At 40.2% G+C, this 26265-nt stretch overlaps 1 protein-coding gene across 1 annotated transcript in view; it reads left to right on the top strand.

Annotated features, from left to right (window-relative positions):
- Positions 1-26265, top strand: part of CCDC22 (coiled-coil domain containing 22) — a 645106-nt gene that overhangs the window by 56858 nt on the left and 561983 nt on the right. Inside the window, exon 2 of the mRNA XM_044080125.1 lies at positions 2454-2631. Coding sequence (XP_043936060.1) covers positions 2454-2631 — 178 coding nt within the window. The remainder of the gene's footprint in view (positions 1-2453; positions 2632-26265) is intronic.

Raw genomic sequence — 26265 nt, 5'->3', positions numbered from 1 at the left:
ACTGGACCACTGAAACACATTTTCTTTCACAACATGGTTACCAAAATAGTTTGAGTATAACAAAGTACAGTAATAAACAGAGTTGAAGTGCAAAACAGAACAATGATGTCCAATGAGCTATGTAAGGCATAAACAACATGACTGTACTCCAGAAAATCTTTAATACTTCGCATGATAAATATGTTAACAGAAGTAGATGGATGATTGAGGTGAGTAGTGATGGTATCAAGGGTAGGGAAGATGACATAAGGGTGCTAGGAAGTGAAAAATCCAGACGTTGGGGCCTAGATGAGAGAAAGCTCTGTGTAAATATGTAACGTACTTGTTTCTTTAAGATGCTTTGACTTTTAATTTACTAAAGGGAATGTGCTTATTTAAGCAAGTAATGTTTTTTTTCAGAAGGTTCACACAAACTTCAATACACCACCATTTCAGTGTTTATTCTCACCACTTATTGATCATGTCTACTGCTGTTCATATATCAGAATGCTTTTTGTTGTTTGCATCACAAAAAGTGAATTTACCAAGTTACTTTCCTTGACCTGTTTCCTTCACCTGTTTGCAAGTTTTCGCTTCTTGAATTTTTAATATGTCGTTATTAATGCCTGTTGAACAAACTAAAGCTTAACCTAGAACTATTACTTTACAGTATTTGGTACTTTTCCGTTATCGGGGCAACAGCAGTGAAACGCTACCCCCCGCACGCAATGATCTCCTTAGCCTATGTTATTAATCTTCCATATGTAAGTATGAACTTGGCTTGATTACAACGGTGGAAAACAAGGCTTTCTGTAGCTCTAATTTTATTGACACGGTTACCAGAAAAAAAAAGGCTTGCGTCCTCTTTGTTGTCAGTCGACCCATTTGTTCTTGGTGGACGAGATCCTGCTTTATCTGTTTATTAGTTCCCTCTCTGCCTGAATGCCTCATAGCCTGAAACTCCGATTTGTATGCATTTCAGTGAGGCAAACCACTTCTGAATGCCCTCTCTCCCTTGGATTCTGTTTTGACCATGTTGCACACTTAACATGTTCACCTAAGAATAGTCATCGTGAAAAAGTTGCTTAGTGCAAATGCTTCCACTTATAGAGGCACATTAATCCTTTGATATTATTGTTTCAAGGCTGCCAGCATTCTATGATCCATTATAAACTAAACTGCTGCCTTTCAGCTGTGGTTTCAGATGTCTAGGTGGGTGACTGTTCAAACTTAACTTAACTTAACTTGTTCATACTGCTGTATGTTAGCTTCCAAACTTCACACGTGTAATAAACTATAACACTTAGTCCGCATGGTGCAGTGCAGATCATAAGTAAAGGTTCAAACTACGACAACGCATTACAAAAGAATCCAGAAAATGGAATTCAAAGGCTCAAATAACTCTTGACTTATGGTGTTCCATCTAGTTAACACCGCATCTAAACATGTAAAGGTTGTCAGGTTTTTGCGGAGTGCTGCTTAGTGCAGATATAAATTCTCAGTAACAGCTGTGCGATCATTTTGTGCACGGGGTAGCGCTTTGCAGTTGTTGTCCCGATAACGGAAAAGTACCCAGTATTTTTGCAAAAGTAAATAGTGTAGCTGTTTCTTTGCGGTGCCTGATGATGATTGTCATTTGCAAACTAACTTTTTTTTTCTGTTGTCATCCTATGCATGACATGTAGTTATTCCACTTGGGTAACTGCACCATCCTTGGATAGGTGGGCTTGCACAATAGCTCCGTACTTTTCCTTTCTAGATAATTTAATTTTGATTTTTGGAGTCTGACATTGTGGCCTGCTGTTCTTGTCTGAGAGAGATGTTCTCTAAAGGGCTATGTCTGAAATGTTCCTTCCCCCTGCATGAGGTAATTGGTTATTTCATCAAGACCCATTTCCTTTTTTTCTGATGGCAGCTTTTCTGTGCATGTATTGAATTTTCACTTGGAGGATTTTTTTCCTTCCACATAGTTGTGCAGCCATGAAGTTAGTAGGGCAGGGTGGTGGTTGTGTGTTTTTTGTGTGTGTGTGTGTGTGTGTGTGTGTGTGTGTGTGTGTGTGTGTGTGTGTGTGTGTGTTTGTGTGTGGCGGGGAGTGGTATGGTGCTTCCCCTGCAGAAAATATGATTTACGTTTTTGGTTAGTATTATAGGGTCATGTTTTTTGATTGCTTTATGGTTGGAGATTTTCAGATTTTCACTTTGATCTTTCTTAATGGAGCTAGCTGAAAAAATGTTTTTGTAGTAATTTATCTTTTGAAAGATGACAGCTGCTATTCTAATGTCTGTGCCTTTTCCTCATAAATTGATCTTTTTGGTTAGGTTATGTGAGGAAATTCACTGCTGAGCTTTGTAAATTAAAGTTGAAAAAGTTAGCTAGGCATTTGGGCCCAGAACCACTGGATGGTGATCTATGAAAAGTTTGGAAGTGTAGCATCATGTTGTAATAGCAGTATATTTTCTGTTTCATCCTTCAGTGAAGTACCAGAAGATGTGGAGTGTGTCAAGCAGTTTTCGACAGAGTTGATTGTGGAAGCAGTAGTAAGATGTTTGCGTGTCATCAACCCTTCTGTAGGGAATGGAATTAACCATTTACTTCCTCCAGGAATGTCTGCACGTTTCCGTATTGGAATGAGCCTTGCCCAGGCATGCCAGGTAAGCAGAATTTTCCACTGAATGTTGTACTGCCAGAAGAACATTGGTAATGTGGCAACTCTTGCGCCTTTGTCCTTCAGGGATGAGCATCTTGTCTGCTTACATCTTTCTTGAATTTGGTAGCTTGAGGTATGGCCTGCTTAATTTTTGGTAAAATTAAGTTATTTTTAGTGTCTTGCACTTAGCTGAAGTGTTTGAGTGTATAGCAGTTTGAGAGATCACTGCTGGGGTAGCTTTCTCTGTCTTCTGCGTAAATTGTGTATTACTGGTGTGTTCATCCATCTTCTTCAACTGCAGGACTACAGTCCCATAATGCTCTATGCCTCCTCTCAGGCCCTTTATCACCATTATGGGTCTGTATCAGATTATTGACATTTGAAAATGTCGAACCACCTTTATTCAACACGAAAATGTAGAACGCCAAGTTTGTCGAATGACCAAAACATCCAAGGGAAAGAAATCGTTGGCTGTTCTGTCACATCTGCCCTTTCCCAAACTGTAATGCAGTCTTGGAGTTAGAATATTTAGTTGGGGGGGGGGGGCACAGCCCCCCACGTTAGTTTTTATAAATCAAAAAGTAAGGCAAGTACTACCACGCTGTATATGAAGCAACTTCACTTTATTAAAACAATAAAAGCAGTATCATAAGCACTTTCGGGTAAAATCCCTTCATCAGATGTATCTAATATAATACAACTGTTGTTGTTTGTCTTTTGGCTTTTCCCGGTTAGGGGTCGCCACAGCGGAACTCCGGTCCGCTAATGATTGGCAGTAAATTTTCACAAACGCAGAGGTGCCAGCTCAACGTCCAGCCTTCATTTCGAGCGCCCACCCAACCGCAGGGAGGACATGCAGACTCCACACAGAAGGCACTCCTCGCACTCCAGCCGAGAATCGAACGGGAGAACCTCTTGCTGTGAGGCAACAATGCTACTGCTGCACCACCGCGGATATACATCTAATATAATACAACACAGCCAATGAAATCAATAGTTTACTCTCCTTTTTGCTAGAGCTGGTTTTAAAGGGACAACATCATTTAATCCTGGGGGCTTTGTCAGCTCCCAGTCTAAGAATCCATTGCATCTGTTCGTATTCAGTTTCATTATAAAGTCACCCATTCTTTGACTTCTGTTTACAACACATATAACCATAGAGGCAAATACATGATCACTGTGCAGTTCTATATGTTTGTACAGTGCATTGTGTTCTTTTCTTAACCTTATATCTGATAGATGCTTAAAAATTCTATCTTTAAGTCTGCAATTTGTTTTTCCTGCATAATATGCAGCACACTGTTGACAGTTCGCAATATAGACACCATTTTGCGTGTTACAGTCAGCATACATATTCAAAAAGTAATTCTTTTTGGTCCTCTTGTAGAATGTGCTTACAGGCTTTGCAATGTAGGCATGGATAAGTTCCCTTCTTAATGCCTGTATTTTTAAAATGCATAGGTTCTTGACACAAAATATCTTACAGATTTTTATTTCTTTTAAAAATAAATGTAGGTTGAAGAGGATGCACTGTTAAACTAAACAAAGCTGAAGACCTACGTATTCAGCTGGAAAGAGACTATAAAACTGAATGTCATAAGAATAGACTTATGGACAATACTATGTGTAGCTGCTAACTATGATTTTAAACTTCAACAAGTTAAGTTAAAGAAACTACAATGCGATTACCGGGATTTTTCATCAGGTAACATCTTCGTTTGGCCTCGCCCTCAAGAAAGAGCATGGAATGCTTCAAATGATGTAGCAGCCACACCTGCACCTAATCAACAGCATGAAAAAGAACGCTCAGACTTTGTAAACTTAAAAACAGCCCAACACTCTTCAGTCACAAGGGCCTGTCTCGTTTAACACAGAAAATAATGAAACAACATCTACCAATGTCACTGAGACCGTGACCGAAGGAGAAACTTTTGTGGACATAAATTTGGGCACTACAGCTGGCTAAATGGATGAGTCTCGAAGCGACAGGCTGGACTTTTCCACAGTGGGAGCCAAACCAAAACAAAGTGCCACAATGCCTGTATCTGTTACACCTGCTTCCTGCTCTCCCTCCTTCTTCTTTTTTCACATTACCAGCACCGGTGAAGAAGAAGAGCTTTTCACATCAGATGGACAAGGACTACAAGAGACGACAGACCTCCAATTGACTGTTGATAATGCATGCAACATTTGTAATGTTCATAATAGCTCCTGTATTTCTCTTTCTGAATTACAACTATCAGTGTTAAGCAAGGGTTTAAATTTTGTACCAAGTACAGGGACAGATTTTTGTACTCTAATACCTGAACAGCTGTACTTTGCATGGAATGGAATGTTGAAGCAAATGTTTAATGACACTAACAGTGTTCAAACACCTCATGCATTGAAGCAACCTAGCACTTTTTAACCTACTTTAAATCTTACACTGTTGTTGTTATCATGTGAACGTGAAATTGAGCAGTATCTGCAGAATACACATAGGTCTATGTATTTCAACTTAGACCAACCACATAGAAATGCACTGCAAGAGCTAAAGAATACCAACATAGTTATAAAATCTGCTGATAAGGGAGGTGCTGCCGTTGTGCTTAGCAAAGAGTTTTATAACACACAAATAGATCTGTTGCTAGCTGACAGACTGACTTTTCTTCAGCTGTCACTACTAATGGTGAATTCCTGCATACAAAAAGTGCGCAAATCTTTATTTAACATGAAAAAAACTGGTTTAATAGACCATGAGCCACTGACATTTTTATATATACAACATCCTACTATCCCAGTGTTTAAAGCCTTACAAACAATTCATAAGGATACCAAAACACCACCCATGAGACCTATGAGTAACAGAAAATATTTCTGTCCGGTTAGAATGCACACAGACCAATGTTACAAACCTTCCCTAGAATTTTGAAAGATACTGCTACATTTCTGGAATCATTGGGTGTTTATTTACAAGAGAACAGTGACATTTCCTATATGTTTGTTACTTTAGATATAAAGAATTTGTTCAGTGCCATAGAAAATCAGTATGGTATTACTGCCATAGAAGAAAGACTGAACAAAAAGGTGAATATACATCCAGATGAAAATATACGGTTATGTTCCTTATTAAGGCTAGTATTAGAGAACAATGTTTCTCTTTGTCAAGCAAAGTATTATTGCCAGAGACAAGGTATAGCTATGGGTATGCCTTGTGCGAACACGCATGCTAACCTAGTCTTGGCATACTGGGAAGATATGGTGATATTTGAGGCAGCACATGATTAAACTTCTCTTTTCAAAAGATTTTGTGGATGATGTTTTCTTTTTGTGGGGGGGGGACCACATCAGAATTAACATCCTTTGTTAAGTATCTAGAGTCTACTACCAGCTTCTTCAGATTTTCATTGAATTATTCTAGTTCATTTATTGAATACCTGGATGTTAGTTTTACTAAGAAAGAAAATCGGGTGGTAGAGACCTCACTATATAGGAAGCCTTGTTGGACCAACAGCATGCTTAGATATGATAGCATGCACCCTAGACATGTATTCCAACATAGTCAAGGGACAAGTCTGTAGAATATCCAGACTTTGCATGAATGAAAATTCCTTTGTACAAGAATTGGGACTTTTTAAAGAATAATTTTCAAGCAAGAGGTTCTAGTAAATATTTATTAAAAATTTATTAAAGAAATGGACAACAGCAGTCTCTATAGAAAACAAAGTGCAAAACCATGGTTACACAGAGGTAAAAAGTGGCCCAATAAGGTAGATGCACAGGTCCAAAAAGCTAATGAAGGTTTGAAAATAAGTTTAACATGCAGTAATGATATAGATGGTATATGTAATATAATTAGAGACAACTGGAGAATTCTTTTAACAGATGAGAATATAATTAGAGTTGTACGGACACAACCTAGATTTATTTTTAAAAGAAATAAAAATCCGAAAGATATTTTGTGTCAAGAACCTATGCATTTTAAAAAGGCATTAAGAAGAAGGGAACTATCCATGCCTACATTGTAAAGCCTGTAAGCACATTCTACAAGGAAATGTTTTATACACCCCAGGACCAACAAGAAGTACTAATATGTATGCTGACTGTAATGCGCAAAATGTTGTCTATATTGCGAACTGTCAACAGTGTACTGCATATTATGTAGGAAAAACAAATTGCAGACTTAAAGATAGAATTTTTAAGCATCTATCCGATATAAGGTTAAGAAAAGAACACCATGCACTCTGCAAACATATCGAACTGCATAGTGATCATGTGTGTGTGTATGTATGTATATATATATGTATATATATATATATATATATATATATATATATATATATATATATATATATATATATATATATATATACATATATATATATATATATATATATATATATATATATATATGCCTTTATGGTTATCCTCTTCTTCTTCTTTCGGCTGCTGCCTTTATGGTTATCCTCTTCTTCTTCTTCTTCTTTCGGCTGCTCCCATTAAGGGTCGCCACAGCAGATCAACTGTTTCCATTTCTTCCTGTCCTCTGCATCTTGCTCTGTCACACCAACCGCCTGCATGTCTTCTCTCACCACATCTTTTTCCCAATGTACTCTGCATCCCTCCTCAGCACATGTCCAAACCAACGTAATCTTGCCTCTCTGGCTTTGTCTTCAAACCTTCCAACCTGGGCTGACCCTCTAATATACTTATTCCTAATCCTGTCCATCCTTGTATGCCTTTATGGTTATATGTGTTGTAAATAGAAGTCAAAGAATGGGTGACTTGTATAATGAAACTGAATACAAAGAGATTCAATGGATTCTTAGACTGGGAGCTGACAAAGCCCTAGGATTAAATGATGTTGTCCCTTTAAAACCAGCTCTAGCTAAAAGGAGGGTAAACTATTGATTTTCATTGGCTGTGTTGTATTATATTGGATACTATGTTTTTACTACTGTTTTGTCATCTGATGAAGGGATTTCACCCACAAATGCTTATGATACTGCTTTTATTGTTTTAATAAAAGTAAAGTTGCTTCATATACAGCGTGGTAGTACTTGCCTTACTTTTGGATTTATTATTTGGATTTTTGGCAGTACTTTTGCTGTTTACGTTAGTTTTTATGTTGTGTTTGTTGGCCTTCCAGTTTCTTTCCCTTGGAAAGCGGTGTTTTGGCTGTTCAACAAGCTCAGCGTTTGACATTTTAGTGTCGAATAAAGGTACTTCGACATTTTGAAATGTCTATATTCTGATATAGACCCTCACCATTACTACTATGTTCACATCTAGGTTTGCCTGGGAGTCCATATTTCCATTCTATCCATTTTTGAGCATCTTTGCATGCATAGTGCTCTACTGTCCTTGATTTTTGTGTAATATGTTTGCCTTCTTTCTTCTAAAATTTTTGACATTCTGATAAATCACTGAAGATTGCAATCTGTTATTGCCAGTCATTAGAGTTTCATACATCTTATTGCTCAGAAAATATGTTGATGCAAAAACTCTGGCATTGACCTTCTTTTAAATCACTGATGGTGAACCTATGACACGCCACAACATTTTGGGTGACACACCAGCATTCACTAACACCCGAGTTACCAAAGAAACTGAATGAACAAAAATACAAGAAGTATGTGACCCTGCACTTATCAATTAAAATTCAGCAACAAAAAAGTCAAATGCAATGTGTTCCACATTTTTTTTAAGTTCAATTCAAAATTACTGTTAAAAGTAGGGTAATTTTTTTGGTGCACTGTTTTAAGCCCAATTATTAGTGTGCATATCATTTTCTCTGTTGTAAGTCACTGATTTTTGTTTTCCATTTTAATACATAGCCTACATGATTAGACTGTATTTTTTAAATAAATGAATATGTAAAAAAATTGTTGTTCCGGGGATGACACTCCAGCAGTCAAGATAGACATTTCCCAATTTTTTGACATGGCTAGCCTAAAAGGTTTGCCATTGCTGTTTTAAGTGATAATACTTAAAACGTTTCTCTGAGTTTTTGACCCGCAAGGGCAGTTAGCCTAGAACTAACCTATGAACAAGGTCTCCCTCTCCCTCATAGATCACCTTTGCTTTGAATGTCTTGCATAAGTGCCCCACATATTTTTTGCTGATTTGTAACATATGTAAGTCCTTACTACTGAGGATAAAAGAGAACTTGGTGCTGAGTAGCTTTAGTCCAGGGAAGGTGAAGTGGTAGGTAGGAAAGAGACTTCTTGTTTATTAGGCTTCTGAAATTCAAACATGGAAGTCCATGAGGAAAAAGGAAGACTGCCCTACAGCTTGGTCCTCCATGAAAACTTCTCATATCCATCTAAGGGTAGGAACTCTTGGCAGAGAGAGGGCTACCGTGGTTCTTTTTTTCTTTCTATGGGTGACTAGTGAACTAGCAGTAGTTCTAAAGACTTACTTGTGTATACATCTGTGGAGGTAGCTGGGGGTTGATTTTATCTGCACATCTGACTCATGTGTAAAGCCATCAACAGAACAGATGTCTCAAAATATTATTTTGAGAAGCTACAAAATGCTCTTCCTACTCCCTTTCTTCCCTTCCCTTATTTCTTCTTCTTCCAGATGTCCTACTCTGTCAAAGTGGGTGGCACAATTAGAACTGTTAAAGCCAATACGTAGTTCCACCGGATGAGAGACTATCTGGATTTTATTCCAGTTTTTTTTTTTGCGCTAAAGAAAATAAAGGTCCTCAGTCCTGTCCTGTATATTTAAGCAACCTGAATTGGTTCATTCTACAAACTGTGTTCCAGATTCTTTTAATGCCTTTATTGTATGAATCATTTTTTTTTGTGTAGCTATCATCAATCCAGCATTACATAACCTGCTCAGTTCCTGCCTTCCCTTAAATCTCACTCCTCTACCAAAACATTATTCTGCATGTATCATTCCCACAATTTGTTTTCTATGTAATTTGCTCCTACCATTTTTTAAAGATACCACTGTCAGTTCTTTTATTTCTTTTACAATATTCAATACTTTAAATACAGTTGGTTTAGACTTTGCAGCCACCAGAATTAAACGTAGCAAGCCCCTACTATGTCTAGATAATTCAGGTATTATATCCTAGCTCAAAAAAATTACTTTCAAGAAAAATCCTAAATCTTCTAGACTTTGTTGCATACTTGGGAGCAGTACATGTGTCCCCCATTATTTCCTTGTGAATTGGTTATAGAATCTCTTTTCCCAGTTGTTTCTAATCTTCTGTAATTGATTCCTATTGTTGTTGTAGTTATTGTGCAGTACTTTATACACCCTACTAATTATCCCTTAACAGCAGCTTCTTTACTAGTTTCAATTAAAACCTCTGCCAGAATGTCTTTCAATTAGTACTCTCCTACCCTTTCTGTTTACCTGTATTCGATCAATCCTTGATATGGAAGGCAGTTTCTAGCCTGCAGTACAAATGTCTTCTTGGCCTCTTCCGTTTCTCTTACCTTCTCCTCTGTATTTATGTATTTATTTATTTTACATTTGTTTATCGGGATAATCTGACTGAACACTAGTGGCCATTTTCAGCAGAGACCTGGGGAGAAAAGCTCCACATAGTACAAATCAACAGTAGTTAATAACAGTTGTTATAAAAGTGAAAATTTAACAGTTGCCAAAAAGTCAAAAGATTTACAAGTACAGAGTAAAATGATTACAAAAAATTCAAGATGATAAAGGACAGAACAAAAATTAGATAAAAAGCTGACTGCTAGTGCTCAAAAGTATGTGACCATAACACATTAGTATTCACTAGGAGCATAAGGAAAATAGCATAAGTTGAGCACAGAAGTTAGACTTATAATTAACAAGAAGAATAATGAAATGATACTCTTGCAATGTAATAATTGTTCAAGGTGGGCTATGGCAGTAACCTAGCCGGTTGGTGAGAAGGTATGATTTAAGGTGTTGTTTAAAAGTGGGAGTGCAGGTTAGTAGCCTGATATCAGGAGGAAGACTATTCCAGGATTTCACAATTTTATTGGGGAAGAGAGATTCACCAGAGCTGTATTTACATGGAATTTTTTCAATCAGGGCTTTGTAAGTGGAACGTAATTGCCTATTTGATTTATGGAAGTATAGTAGGCCAGTTAGGGCAGGGGTTTTCTCTCGGTAGTAGAGTATTTGCTGTGCCAGATTGAGTTGATGATATCTTAAAAGATTGAGGAATTCAAGCCAGTGTAAAGTAAGGAGTTGCAGTGGTGGGTACGAGATTTGGTGTTGGTTGCAAATCTGGCAATTTTGTTGTAACGTGGAAAGTTTGTTAAGGTCAGACTTGTTTAGATTTGTTAGTACTGGTGATGCATAAAGTAATGTTGATAGGAGATGTGATCTGGCTATAGCAATTCTCGATTTGGAAGTAAGGTACTTTTTGCAACGATACAGGGTCCCTAATTTTTTGTGGACTTTGAAGATGGTTTGGGATAAATATTTGCTGAATTTTAGTTGTTGTTCAATTGTAATTCCTAGTAATTTTGCATCAGGGACTGTGGTGATGGGGGTCTTATCGGCTGACAATATAGAGAAGGTGGGTAGGTCATTAATCTTTATTTTTTTATGATTCAAAATCATTTGAGACTTATTTAACCAGTTTTCAATATCTATGAAGGATGACTGAGTTTTTTGCTGTAGGAGCTGGGTATTGAGTGCAGAGCAGATTAGGGTTGTGTCGTCAGCATATTGAACTATTTCAGCATTTGTGGTGGCTAAATGAAGTTGGCTAGTAAAAATGTTAAAAAGAAGGCGGCTAAGAATAGAACCCTGAGGCACACCTACTGTGACTGCGAGAGGGGAAGATAGAGAGTTGAGCCATTTAACAGAATGAAGACTGTTGTCAAGGTAACTCCTGAACCATAGCAAGGTGGAGGTGTCCATATTGAGCTCAGAGAGGCAAGATAAAAGTTTATTGTGGGGAAACTGTATCGAATGCTTTGGATAAGTCTAGAAAAATGGCAGATTAGCTTGCCTTGGTTTCTATATGTATTTATGGTGTTGGTGAAATTAAGTTGGGCAGTGGTGGTACTATGGGATGGTCGAAATCCATGTTGAGTTTTGGATAGTAGATTATTGGAGAGAAGGTGAGTAAGGAGTTGGCAATGAATACATTTTTCAAGAATCTTAGATAGGGGTGATAGGATTCCAGTGGGATGATGGTTAGAAAGGTCAGTAGAGGGACCACCCTTATGAAGGGAAATGATGAAGGAGGTTTTCCACAAGGTTGGAATGGTTTGTTCAGTGATGGATCTTTTTTTCATTAAGGAGACAGGGTAAGCTATGGCCTTGGATGCAAGTTGTAGATACTTTGCAGGGAGATTGTCTGTCTGCAGCGAGAGTGGTAGGTTTGAGTTTAGATAACAGTATTTGGATAGTTGATGTAGGTATTTGTGAGAAGGAGAAAGGAGTAATGTTTTTTTGAACCTTAGGAGATTGTGTGAGGTTTGTGGGATTAGTGTTGTTTATAAGTTTAAGAATAGTTGACGTAAAAAAGCTATGGAAGCTGGAAGCTATATCTGATTTTGTTCCTGTTATAGTGGGTGAGGGGGTAGTAGTTTTACCGGGTTGGAGAATGTTGTTAAATGCTGCCCAGAATTCTTGTGGGTTAGTACTATGTTTTCTTTGCACTTTTGTTTATCAGTCCTAATTTGTTTTTTTTTTTGCTTTATTGCGAAGTTCAAGAAAGGCTTGCCTAGATGTTCATCGTGCATACAGCTGCAGTCATAACAGTCATAACAGATGGGGTTCTCCTGCCGTCAGGCGGGTCCTCGGTCGGCCGAATTCCAAAGTCTAGGTCCGGCGTCAGTTGTCGTCGCTTCTTCCCTGACGTCAGTGCGCCAGGGGTGTAAAAGAACCAGCCGACGCCATTTTCTTCCGTCTTACTTGCCGCGCGGTGCCCGAAGCAGAAGCAGTTCGCAAGTGCCGGTCGGCCAGCTCCTGAAATTACGAAAATTTTGCAACCGAAGTCTTCTTGAAAGCTAAGTACCTCGTTGGGGAAACTTTTCTTGCTTCAGACCGATGTCAGACAAAGTTAATAATTGTATTTCTTGTGGGAAGCAAATACCGCATAAGGATTTTCATTCCCTCTGTATTCCTTGCTTAGGCCCAGACCATGACGTCTCGGTCTGTCGTTTTTGTGCTACATTCAACAAACGCACCATTAAGCGTCGGGCGGAGTTCGCCCAGCACTATTTTGGCAAAAAATTTAACTATATTATGTCGTCGGATACTCCGACTCCAGTTTTGTCTAAAAACGCAAAGATAAGGACCGACACACGAGGTCCGCGGCCTCTACCGACACCACGCCAAAGCCGACTACAGGTGGTCCGGTTCTCAGCGAGGTGCCTACGCAGCCCCTGCCTACCGATGACACTTCATTGGCGGTGTCTTCTGTGCCCGAGGTCGCAGGCTCCTCGGCCCACACCCCGACTACAGATACCGAAGCCACTTTTGGTGGTGAATCTCAAAATGTAGACAGGTCTGCCTCCTCTCAAGATGTCTTCAGACCTTCCTCTTCTTTTTCTATCAAGGCTTTCACTAAGTCTAAAGCAGCCATGCATTCTAAGAGACAAGCTCCACAGGGCCCTTCTCCAGGCCCCATGCCTAAAAAACAGGTGCTCAAAATGGCTGAGGATTTGATTACTCTTATCAGGGGTTCTCAACCCCCCCCCCCCCGGACAAAAGGCCCAGAGTGGAGGAAGAATCCCCCTCCTCTGACCAGGCCTCCATTATTTCAGAGCACTCTGATGAACAAGAACATTCTTACTCCCCTTTTGAAGATTCTGATGCTGAGGAGTCCATTCCCTCTGTCTCCCCCCCAGAGGATTACTCATTTGGGAAACCTTGCATACCTTAAGGGAACACTTCCACTGGGAAGGCCAAGAGTACTCAGATTCCAAGAAAAGGCTTAGGGATTTTCTCTTGCTACCCCAGCACAGGCCTCTGGCCTCCAGGCCTCCTGTCTTAGACATACTAGATGATGTGTACTCGGAGGCCTGCCTTAACCCGGATTCTTTACCTCCAGCCCCAGTCAAGCCTGACAGGTACTACCGGGTTCCTGACTCACACCAATTTTTATACAAAAGCCATGCGGCTGACCCAGAAACTATCTCACAGGGCCCCAAGGGAATTAAGGCCTCCACTGCTAAAAACCCATTACCTTCCGAGAGAGATTCCAGATCCTTAGAAAGGTGGGGAAAAAAGGTATACACCTCGGCCACCTTAACCATGAGGGCATTAAACTACCAGTTCCATATGCTAAAGTACCAACAGTTTCTGTTATCACAGTTGAGAAGTAAAATGTCACAACCTGAACAACCAGACTTGAAAGAATTGCAGGATTTGATGCATAGTGCAGAACAAGTGGGTAAACATACCTTGCAATGTGGTTTTGATGCTCTAGAGGCCTCCTGTAGAGCTGCTGTTACAGGATCAGTCATACGTAGACATTTGGTGTTAAAGCTGAGGAGGTATTAAAGAAAATGGAGGAAAAGGCTAAATCAATGCAAACAGTGAAAGATTTTCTACAGGTTCAACCTCCACGTTTCAGTAGAAATTGGCCTTCCAAAAATTGGTCCTTTCCAGCCACAGACAGACCCCAAAGTGGTAGATACAGGCACCCGAGGGGCAGAGGGCAATCTCAAGGATCATTTAGAGGCAGACAATGGCAAGCTCCTACACAAAGAGGTGGTGAGGATAGTTCGCAGCCATTCAGAAAGCAAGCCCAATGACTTTCCACTTTGCATGCCAAGCAAGGCTCAAATGGCAGCACCCTTAGGCGGAAAACTGGCATTATTTTCAAAAAATTGGCATATTGTCACAAAAGACAAATGGATCCTGGACATTATAAACAGAGGTTACAGATTCCACTTTCACACCCTTCCAAAAATGAGAGGCATGCCAAACCTGCCACACAATCAAAGGGCAGAGGCACAAAGACAAATTTCAGATCTCATGGACATGAAAGCTATTCAAGAGGTACCTACTCACGAACAAGGTCAAGGTTTTTATTCCAGACTATTCCTGGTACCAAGGAAGGGAAAAGATTGGAGACCTATTTTGGACCTATCCATCCTAAACACATTTTTACTGCACAAAATTCAAGATGCTCACATTACAGCAGCTTCTTCCCATGCTGGGCAAGGAGTCTTGGCTGGTAACATTGGACCTCAAGGAGGCATACCTGCATGTCCCAATCAGACAAAATTGCAGAAGATACCTCAGATTTCTTGCAGGTTCAACCCATTATCAATTCTCTACATTGCCCTTTGGCTTATCTACTGCGCCCAGAGTATTCACGAAATGCCTGGCATCAGTAATTGCCTACTGCAGACTTCAAGGGATACAAATATACCCCTATTTGGACGACTGCCTGATCCAAGCGGACAGCAAGCACATACTTCTGAAACATCTGGCTTTTGTAATACTGTTGTTGAATTCTCTGGGATACACAGTCAACAAAAAGAAATCAAGGCTAATACCCTCTCAGAAAATAATTTTCCTGGGTGCCAACTTGGACACAAACACCCAGATGGCCTACCTCACGCCAGAGAAGCAGGGGCAACTAATTCAATACTTCAGAACACTAGCAAATTTCACCAGGATGACTGCAAGGAAAATCCTGCAGGCTCTGGGATTCATGGCATCTTGCATCCTACTAATCCCATGTGCAAAGCTGCATATGAGGAAGCTTCAATGGTACCTGAAGAACCTATGGTCTCAACACAGCCACAGTTTGGAAACAATGATACCACTAATTCCATGTCTTCAAAAGGAATTTCTGTGGTGGGCTCAAGCATGCCAAACAAACACAGTTCTCCCTTTCTGCAAGCCTCAAGCAAGTCAAGTCATCACAACAGACGCCTCGGACTACGCCTGGGGGGGCGCACATGACAGATCGGTGCATTCAGGGCAAATGGTCCCAAAAAGAAAAGCACCTTCACATCAATCAAAAGGAAATGCTAGCAGTAATAAATGCTATTATAGCTTTCAAAGACCTTCTGCATCTAGGTCAACTGTTGATAAGGACAGACAACACCATAGTAATGTGGTACATAATCAAACAGGGAGGAACCCATTCATACCCCCTATGCAGGCTGGCCATGTCACTTTGGAACATGGCTCTGGAATTACAAATCGAACTTCAAGCACAGTACTTGCCAGGCAAGGAAAACACGCTGGCAGACAACCTAAGCAGAAATATGACAGATCCACACGAATGGAAGTTGCATCCTCAAGTTTTTACAGAGATAATTCAAGCATGGGGAAGGCCAGACATAGATTTTTTGCCTCCCACAAAAATCACCAATTGACAAAATTCTTCTCAAGGACTTTTCATCCACAAGCCTGGAGAGTGGACGCTCTCTCTTTCAGTTGGACAACAATGACAGTTTATGCCTTTCCACCTCTTCCTCTGCTGCCAAAAATTCTATTTAAAAACCAGAGCAGACAGACCAAAGATGATTCTGATTGCTCCAGACTGGCCAAGACAGCACTGGTACCCACTCCTGAGGAGCCTGACGCATTCCCCTCCATGGACCCTACCTCTAATGCCTCTTCTTCTGACTCAGCACAGCTTCAAGACTCTTCACAGTCAGCTGAAAACACTCAATCTGGCCGCATGGAAGATTCCTTAACATCACAACAGACCCTACTCTCCAAGGAGGTGCAGGATGTCATTTTGGAGGCCAGAAGGCCGTCTACTAGAAAAGCTTACTCCGCAAAATGGAAACGGTTTTGTGCCTGGAATGAGAGAAAAGGCCAGAATCCTGTAAAACTGAATTTACCTCAAATATTACAGTATCTAGCTGAGCTGCTAAGCAGTGGACTTTCATTCTCCTCCATCAAAATCCATGCCTCAGCCATTTCTGCAGAATACAACACTGATCCACCTTTATTCTCTCACCCCCTCTTAAGACAGTTCCTCAGAGGGGCTAAGAATATAAAACCCCCAAGGAAACAACCAATACCTGCTTGGGATCTCAATTTCATTCTAGAAAAGCTGACCTTGCCTCCTTTTGAGCCAGCTGCCTCAACAGATTTGCAATATTTGTCCTGGAAAACAGCTTTCCTTCTGGCTATCACCTCAGCTCGTAGGGTATTGGAACTACAAGCCCTCATGGCTGTGCAGCCTTTTATCATCTTCCATCAGGACAGAGTTTCCTTACGAACCAACCCGTCCTTTATGCCAAAGGTGGTATCGAGGGTAGCTTTGAATCAGGCTATACACTTACCTACCTTCTACCCTAATCCTCAAAACAAATGGGAGAGGCTACTACATTCCTTGGACATCCACAGACAGCTGCGTTATTATTTGGACAGAACAAAGCCTTTCAGAAAATCAGAACAGCTCTTTGTGTCCTATGCTATAGGAGCTCAAGGGAAGCCAATTTCCAAACAGACAATCTCAAAATGGATAGCCCACTGCATACGCTTTTGTTACTCTTTTCATGTTAAAACTGTACCTGCAGGCATCAGATCTCACTCCACAAGGGCCACAGCTACCTCTGCAGCCTTCCTCAGAGTAGTTCCTACCAAAGATATTTTGGAAGCGGCCACTTGGAGTTCTGTGCATACCTTCTCCAAGCACTACCACCTACCATTATACTCCAAAACTAGAGCAGGCTTTGCCACTGCAGTCTTGCAGGGCATTCTGGCTCCTCCTAGTTCCACCTAGTGCCTACCACCCCTTTCTTAGCTTTGGGATTCTACCCATCTGTTATGACTGCAGCTGTATGCACGATGAACATAGTACAGTTTTGTACCTACCATAAATGTAAATGTTCGTGCTAATACAGCTGCAGTCCAGGTTTCCCTCCCTCCTTCCCCTCTTGGGACAGGCCTATTGGCTAACACCTCCTCATACAACCTGATTGGGGTATTCTTTAATGGTGTATTTGCTTGCAACTACTGTATTTTCATTATATTGCATTGCTTTATTACACAAATTTATGTATTGCCTTCCTTCTGGGGGCACCTGACATCTGGGGCAAGAAAAACTGAAGAAAATGGCGTCGGCTGGTTCTTTTATACCCCTGGCGCACTGACGTCAGGGAAGAAGCGACGACAACCGACGCTGGACCTAGACTTTGGAATTCGGCCGACTGAGGACCCGCCTGATGGCAGGAGAACCCCATCTGTTATGACTGCAGCTGTATTAGCACTCGAACATCTACATTTATGGTAGGTACAAAACTGTACTTTATGGGTGTTTTGAGTTGGCACCAGATCTTCCAAGCTTTATCACTTTCCTTGAGTAAGGATCTTGTGGTTTTCTGTAGCCAGGGAGCTGGGCTACTATGAATCCTTATTGTTCTAAGTGGGGCTAGGCAGTCCAGGATATTTAGGAACATGGGTATTTGCTCCCAGTACCATGGTTCCTTTGCCAGTTTTCTCCAATAAATTCCACCCCCTGTTGCCAATTCTCTGTACCTTTGAACTGCAATCATCCCTATTGGCAAAATGTGTTTTCTCCATTCTCATGTTGGCTTAGTTCTTGTATTCATAAAGCAGCAGAACATATTTTAATGTGTATGGCTGTTCGACTTACAGATCTACATCCAAAATTCGACTTGCTCATTATTTCTTGAACCCCCCCCCCCCCATTTTAGCATCATCCTCATCCTTTTCCACTTTGAATTTTTTCTTGTGTCATGTATATGAGCCTTAACTCTGTAGCTCTAAAATACCCCGTCAAGGCAGGTAATCCTAAACCAACTTGTTCTGTTGGAAGGGTCAACTTATTCCAATAGTCCTCTTCCCCTCCCAGAATAGTTTCTTCAACTCTTTATTAAATATTGTTCACAACGTCTCCTCTGGACGATGCTTGACCTGTATTTTAAACTAAAAGGGCTAAAAACATTTTCAGTGCTTGTATCTTGCTGTCCATATCCATAAATATCTTCCATTTTGTATTATCTTTTGTTTAGTCTCTTCCCACATATCTTTAGCTACTGTAACAGAAGCCTTTTTAATCCGTACTCCTAAGTACTTCATTGTATCATGCCCCCATAAATATTGGTATTGCTGGATCAATTCATGTGTGGGTACATGATCCATAGCTATAGCCATTGTTTTATCTTCATTAATTTTATATCCCAAAAAAACACAGAACTGTCTTAGAATATTTCATAGCACTGAGATGTTCTTTTCTGGTTTTATCAGGTACAAAATTAATAATGTCTGCAAATAAAGCTAACTTTTCGTGATTACCATACTAATTATATCCATGAATTTCTGAGTTCCTTATTTTCTTTGCCATTGGCTCTAACGCTAAAGCAAATAAGAAAGGGGAAAGAGGGTACCCCTGTCTGGTTACTCTGTTTAGACGCAACTCATCATAAAGGACCCCCCCCCCCACACTTTTAAGTTTTGCTTCTGATCCCTCATATATTCTCCTACGTAAAATTATTATTGTATCTGGGAATGCAAATGTTGCCATTGTCCAACTCATAAAATCCTAGCTTACTCTGTTGAATTCTTTTTATGCATTATGACCCACCAGCAACAGTAGTATTTTATGACATTCTGTTCCCTCTGTATCATCATTGTTCTGTTAGTATTGTCAAATATCAATTTTGGCAACCTCTTTGTCATTGTTTTACATATTCTAGATAGGTCTTTACCATCTTTAGGTATTACAGCCACCACTGCTTTCTTCCAGAATGCTGATGCTTCTCCTTTTAAAATGCTGTTAAACAAAGCCTTCCACATCTTTCTTCCCTCCTAGTTTCCAAACTTCCACAGGAATGCTATCCCTGGAGACTTTCCTGCAGATTGATTGTAAGTTACTGTTTTTATCTCATCTCCTCCTATCTTAACTGTTAATTGTGTACCTCTAACCTTGGCATAGTTAAGTCTTCTATAAATATTTTCATTTGTGCTCTTCCTTGATTTTACATTTCCCTGCTTTATAAAATTGTCATGCATTTTCCAAAATATCTCTAATAACTTTACAGGATCTCTGGATATTTTTCTCTTTGTAGGCTCTAAGTTTAGCAACAACCCTTTCTACTGTCTTTTGCCTAAGTCATTGTGCTAAAAGTTTTTGTTCTCTGGAGTTATCAAAAAGCAGTTGCTTAATAGCAGTCTTTCTGAACTCGTGCATATTATCCAATTAATTCCTTATTTTCTCTCCAATACTGCAGTTGTGGCTCTTCTTACTCTGTGATATTCAGGGCTGGCCTTAGCTGAAATGGTGCCGTAGGTGAAGTAGTGCTATGGCGCCCCATAAGCCCCACCCACACCGTACTCATGAAAACACCCCTATTTGAGCCATACACCTATATTTGAGACACACCCACAGGTAGGTCACTCCAAGAAAGCCACTGCAGTCATTTCCTTGTTATTTAAATGAAAGGAAGAAAACGATACCTTGAAGTTAAACTGCAACTACCTTTGCTTACGCATTTCCATCTTTAAATGCCAGAGCTGGATCATGGTCAAATAGGGCCCTAGGCAGGGTAATAGACCCCCCCCCCCAAGCAGCCCCCTCTTCAGCCATTCCAGTGTTCTATTATTTGGCTAATTCTCACCAGTTATCATACACACTGTTCAGATCTATCAGTGTGTATACTGTTCTCTCATGTGATTCTACAGTTATTACAGATGTTGAAATAAAGTAGCACAGATAGCCATTTGCTAAACAAACAGTACAGTCTCGCAATGAAAATAGACTTAACATGAACAGTAACCTTAGCTCGTGCAACTCATATTCATTAAAATGGAAAAACTCACACTCATTGAAATGGCATGAAAACCCACATTCATTTAAAATGCATCTGACCAGTGGAGGATGTTTACCTTTGTGCTGTTTTCAAACCATAGGCTCCATGCACACATTTTTAGGGCAGTGCATACATGTATTTATTCTTTGATTCACCTTCCCGGTTGTATCAAATTATATGCCTTGTGTAATAGAGCACCACTTGCTAGAATGTGTTTTAAATTTGTAGTTTTAAAGATTCTTTTAATAAACAATGAAACAAAATGTATGAACCAATAATGACAAAACTGTCCAATTCAGAACATTTCCATCATGTCTACTCAAACATCTTGTCATTGCAATCCACCATTATCAATAAATATGCATAATCTGTGCAGAAGTAAAAGCCATCTAAATAATTCCACATTAAAGAGATCTGTAACTATAATGAAGAGGTTGCTGCTAGCAAACAACTTTATACTTCATTGTTTCATCTAGAAAGTGGCTGTTGGCCTTGAAGAGTAAACTGCCTATGTTGCATTAAAAAGAAAATAAGTTAGCAGTAGTGCAATAGGGAGTGGATGGCAAACTGACCACAAGTTCATAGTTACTAGGTATCTCCTCCAAAGGAGAACATTCTCAGGACTGCAGCACCCACCCCCTTTGAAGTGTAACACAATACAGTGTCAGCAATACATCTACACACACTGTGGGAGTAGAACCCACAGCATTCTGCATCAAAAGCAAGTATACTACCTGTTGTGCTACTAACAATTCAAACTTGGCATAAGCAGCATTAAACTTCTCTTCCCCTGAAGCACTCGGCTCCTTGTAAAATCCACTTCACACTCAACTATATCTCTCAACTTTGCAGCACAAGAAATCTGGAAAAAGCCAACATTTACTGAAGAGGGGGACAAAAGCCCAAAACCAGAGACACATTTTAAACATTGCTTGTATAGTCTTAGAAAGTTGCTAGAATAAAATGCTTTGTGTTACCATGCATTTCCTGAAAGACAGGAAGACTGAAACAAATGGCTCTCATTATTTAATGAATTCAGTTATCCCTGATTTGCCCGAAAACCACAAATTTTAAGAGGAGCAAACCAACAGACCAAATGTATGAGCCAAACATTCTAGACATTATGTGAAAATCTGGACAGCTGAAAGCTATGGACTCTACTCCTTGCATCACAAGTGGTGGTATGGGTAGAGCAGTCAGGCCCTTGTTTCCTGTACCCTAAGGTGCAGGGTTTGAGCCTGAGTGAACTCAACTGGGGCATTTTATACACACACACACACACACACACACACACACACACACACACACACACACACACACACACACACACACACACACACACACACTCTGAAAAGCATCTTACTTGAAAATGAAGCAGCAAATTCCATCTTGGCAGCACCTTCAGCAATTTTAGAAGCAGCAATTGTAATTTCATCTCGGCAGTGTTTTAAAATTTCATGGGCGGAACAGGACATCTGCATGCACGCACACACAACTGGATTGGAAGAACAGGAAGTGATGGTCTGGGACCATTCAAACAGGGAATAAATGTGACAGTCCCACCCGGGGCGGACTACCCCTCTTTCCGCCCCCTATAACTACTGCACTGGGCGCTCATCACCCACCACCATATGGTTTCAGCGCTCTTCGAACACATAATAAGAAAGTAACTTAAATAAAAATTGCACCCTTTACATGGCCGGCCTGTATGGTGCCCTAGGGGATCGCCTAGTTCACCTATGCTTAAGGCCGGCTGTGGTGATATTCCCCTTATTCTGTAATATTTTTAGCCGTTGTCAGCCCCTCTAATTCCTGTTTGTTTTTAACTATATTTCTCTCTCTCTCTCTTTTTTTTTTTTTTTTTTTTTCCCTACCCTAGTTTTAAATTCCACTGTCATTTTATCTCACTCACTAGCTATAACTTCTGAAGAAATCTCGGTCTTCTCTAATAACTCTTGAATAATGTCAGCTACACATTCCTTAAATTTTTTTGCTTTTAACAGGAAGGTGGGGGAAGTGCCAGCGTCTCGTTTTTTTTACTTCATTATCTTTTATTTTTGTAGTGGCTGTTATTGGTGCATGATTACTGGATGTGTATTAAAGCTTTCAGTTAAATACAAATGTTGTTGTGAAATACAATTTCTGTCTAGTCTAGTCCAATTGTTGTACTTGGGGAATAATATGTAAATTATCTGAGTTCCTGCTACTTAATTCACATCTTCTACCCCAAATGTTTTCATAAATGTCTTCAGAAATCTATCCTTGTTTGTTATATTTTCCCTTCATGGTCCCTCGGATACATCCTCACTGTTGCAAATCAAATTCCAGTCCCCACCAGTAAGTAATATTCCCAGCTGAAAGCTGAGTATTTCTCCCAAAATGTTCTTAAGCTCCATAATAACAGTTTTAGGTGGAATATAAATACGTTCCAGCATAATCATCTTTCCTTGCGAATAATCCCATACTCTCACAGATCTACCATTATCTTTTTTCCCCATCACTATTGGAGCTCCTCTAACAATTAACATACTCCCCTTTTCCTTTGGCCCTGATCCTCTGCTGAGTATTCCTCCTGATGTCCTTTTTGTTATCAGATTCACATGCTCACTTCTTTCCAAATGTGCCTGCTGTAGCATTGCTACATGTACTCTGCATTTCTTAATATAGTTCAATATCCTTTCCTTTTGTGCACATCTGAGAGACCATTTTGTTGTGTCTTTCGGCTTTTCCTTGTTAGGGGTCGCTACAGCGGAACTCCGGTCCGCTAATGATTGGCAGTAGATTTTTACGTGCTGGCTTGCCGGGCCTAACGCAAACCTTCAACGAAGGAACACCCATTCACGCATGTCGCCTCACAGAAGACGCTCTAACTGAGAATCGTCTAACTGTGAGGCGACAACGCTACCGCAGCACCACCACTGCAGTATACATCTGAAAGACCATTAATGTTCCAAATTAAATATGAATAGTTTAGCCATTATGATAAGAAGTTATTCCCTCCTATTATATATATGATAGTTTTTTTAAATGTTTGTTTCTAGCTTTTGTGTTATATGCAGCCACTAATGTTTGGCAGGTTGATCATTTATACAGTTGTTTCTTGTCATGTCCATTTGAACCTATTTCAGATTTTACATGACTTTTTGTTTTAATGAAAACTCTCGAACAATGAACCAGATATACCCCAGACCACTCAGATAGCCTGTTAACTTAACACACACGCGTGCATGCACCTATACACATACACAAAACTATGTACTTCTTCAAATAACAAAGTGTAACCCTCTTGATAGTGAAAAAATTACATGGAGCTGCTTACTGCTTGGTGTGATGGATTTGAAGTGTTCTTAAGACACTCAGTCTTGCTGGCTGGATTCTGCTAAAATTCAGAATCTGGTTATATTTGCATTCACAGTCTGTTGCATACAGAAACTTGCAGAATATACACTGATGAGAGAATATACTTTGCAGCATCAACTTTAGAGAGCAGTAACAAATAACTTTTTATAATAAACCAAACGGAACCACGTTGCAGCTTAAAAGTACTGTTCCAACTTTACTTCTCATATAGTACAGATGATGTGAGAGATATAACATTTACCTTAGGACAAATGAGTCCCTACCATACCTCTAACATAACTGGATTTATACAGCTCTTTATATACAGTTTTAGTCCTTGGTATTCTATTTTGGAGAATTGCTTATCCTGTAGAAACAATACTAAGCTTCCTTGTTTAGCAATGTCTTGTAAGAGACCAGCTTTTCTGACAGTGTGAACATCCTGTAACAGTGTCCTGTTGTTCATGCAAAAAAACATATTTTTGAGGAAACACATTGTTCTGTATTCTATTTGGATCTGTGTATAAAAACATCTGCTCTTGTGCCAATACTGATAAGCATATCCTGTTTTCCATGCAGAAAAACATATTTTTGAAGAAACGCATTGTTCTGACAGTGTGAACATCCTGTATTATATTTAGATCTTTGTATAAAAACATCTGTTCTTGTGCCATATCCTGTTTTCCATGCAGGAAAAATATATTTTTGAGGAAACACATTGCCACAGTGTCATTGTCCATTCTTTAAAAGCAGATTTTGCATTTTTTGCTCTTGCATACATCCTGTTTTTAAGTCTGTAAGGAAAAAATGTCCATTCTTTAAAAGCAGATTTTGTATTTTTGCTCTTGCATACATCCTGTTTTTAAGTCTGTAAGGGAAAAATGTCCATTCTTTAAAAGCAGATTTTTGCTCTTGCATACATCCTGTTTTTAAGTCTGTAAGGGAAAAATGTCCATTCAGCAGATTCCTTTTCCAAGCCATGGTAATTTAGTATGGATGCTGATTACATATTACTAAACTCTATTTCTACATTTAAGCAAGCTTTATCTTATACCTTATTTATGTTGCATAATTGCAGCAAAATTACTTTCAACCTTAGTATATTGTTGAGCACACTCTAACAGATCAAACTGACCACTGCACACACAAGTATTACCCAACTTAAAATTAAGGCTATCCGTGCCAAGATGCATGTTACAGCCTGTGCTCTTACTTATGCCAGTTGCTGTCTTATGTTTATTCCCCTCCCAGATGTGAAAAACAGTTTGTATGATTTCAGAAAACATTAGATGTTAAGTTGTCAATCTCGCCTTCATTCTTGCTTGATGGGTTCGGAGCCGATCCTCTGCTCCGACTCGGCACTTGTTAAGCTCAAGAGTCACTTTTACCAGCTCGAGGCAGCCCCATATCCCATGATGCAAGGCGGTAAGTACCCAGATTTCGTTTGCCGCTTCGCTGATGAGGTCCTCCTTTTGCCAGCTCCTGGTAAGTGTTTATATTTAAACTACTAGTTGCCCCAATCAGAAAAAAATCATCTTTTCGGTAGAAATCTATCACTTTTAGTTAATTGTAAGCCCCTTTTTGACTAACTTTATTTTTTCTTCTTCATCTTTTTAGTCAGGCCTTTCTTTCCCTCCCATCCCCCCCCCCCCCTGTCAGGGTGTGTGTGTGTGTGTGTGTGTGTGTGAGGTTTTTACTTATTATTCTTTAACTTTAGTTGTCTGATTGGGACTGTGTGTGTACTGTTTGTGTATACAATAATGTCCAAAGAACAGAGGGTCTCAGGCTTTAAGAAGTGTGACTCGTGCTGTCAGAAGATGTCTCTGACAGACGGTCACACTTCTTGTTTATACTGCCTGGGACCTCTCCACCTGCAGGACTCCTGTGCAATATGTCACTCTTTTAGCCAGAGAGTCCTGCAGGAAAGGAGAAATAAGCTTATTTTAAGGGGACTCCTTAAACCGGAGGGCTCCCCGGCCAAATCGGCTCCGGGAAAGCCTTCCAAGACTACTAAGGCCCAGGCTTCTGTGTCTAAGCCTTTGGCTTCGGCTCCGACTGGAGCCGATCCGACCTTGTCTAAATCCTCGGCACCGATGGCTATCGGTGCCGATACTGCTATGGTCACTTTGGTGTCGGTTCCGACTGGCTCTGACCACCATGTGGCCCAGGCTTCGGTGTCGGCGCCCACCGGCTCCGACACCACAACTTCCATGCCTGTATCGGCTCCAGCTGGAGCCGATACATCTAGATTTACACTCGGAGCCGAAAAGTTATCGGCTCCGACTGGATCCGTGGGTTTGTCGGCTCCGATGGTTCCTTCGAGGAAGAGGTCCAGGTCTCCCTCTTTGGAACCGATACTGTCGGCTCCAGCCTCACCTCTTCTTTCGGATCGGAGCCATCGGAGCCGATCATCTAGGTCTTCCAGGTTATCTGACCATGATTTAGAGAGGGTGGTAAGCAGATTATTAAAATCACAGGCACTGGCCCAGATGCTTCATAGTCCGTTTCAACAGACGACTATTAGTCCACACCCTCTTCAAGTTCCTCCTTCAACTCTACCTCAGAGTTTGGAGCTGGAGTCTACGGGAATAGTT

This window comes from Protopterus annectens, chromosome 8.part0 (assembly GCF_019279795.1).
Source record: "Protopterus annectens isolate FY-2018-M chromosome 8.part0, PAN1.0, whole genome shotgun sequence".
NCBI classification, from domain to species: Eukaryota; Metazoa; Chordata; order Ceratodontiformes; family Protopteridae; genus Protopterus; species Protopterus annectens.
This window is presented reverse-complemented; position numbering and strand designations above follow the sequence as displayed.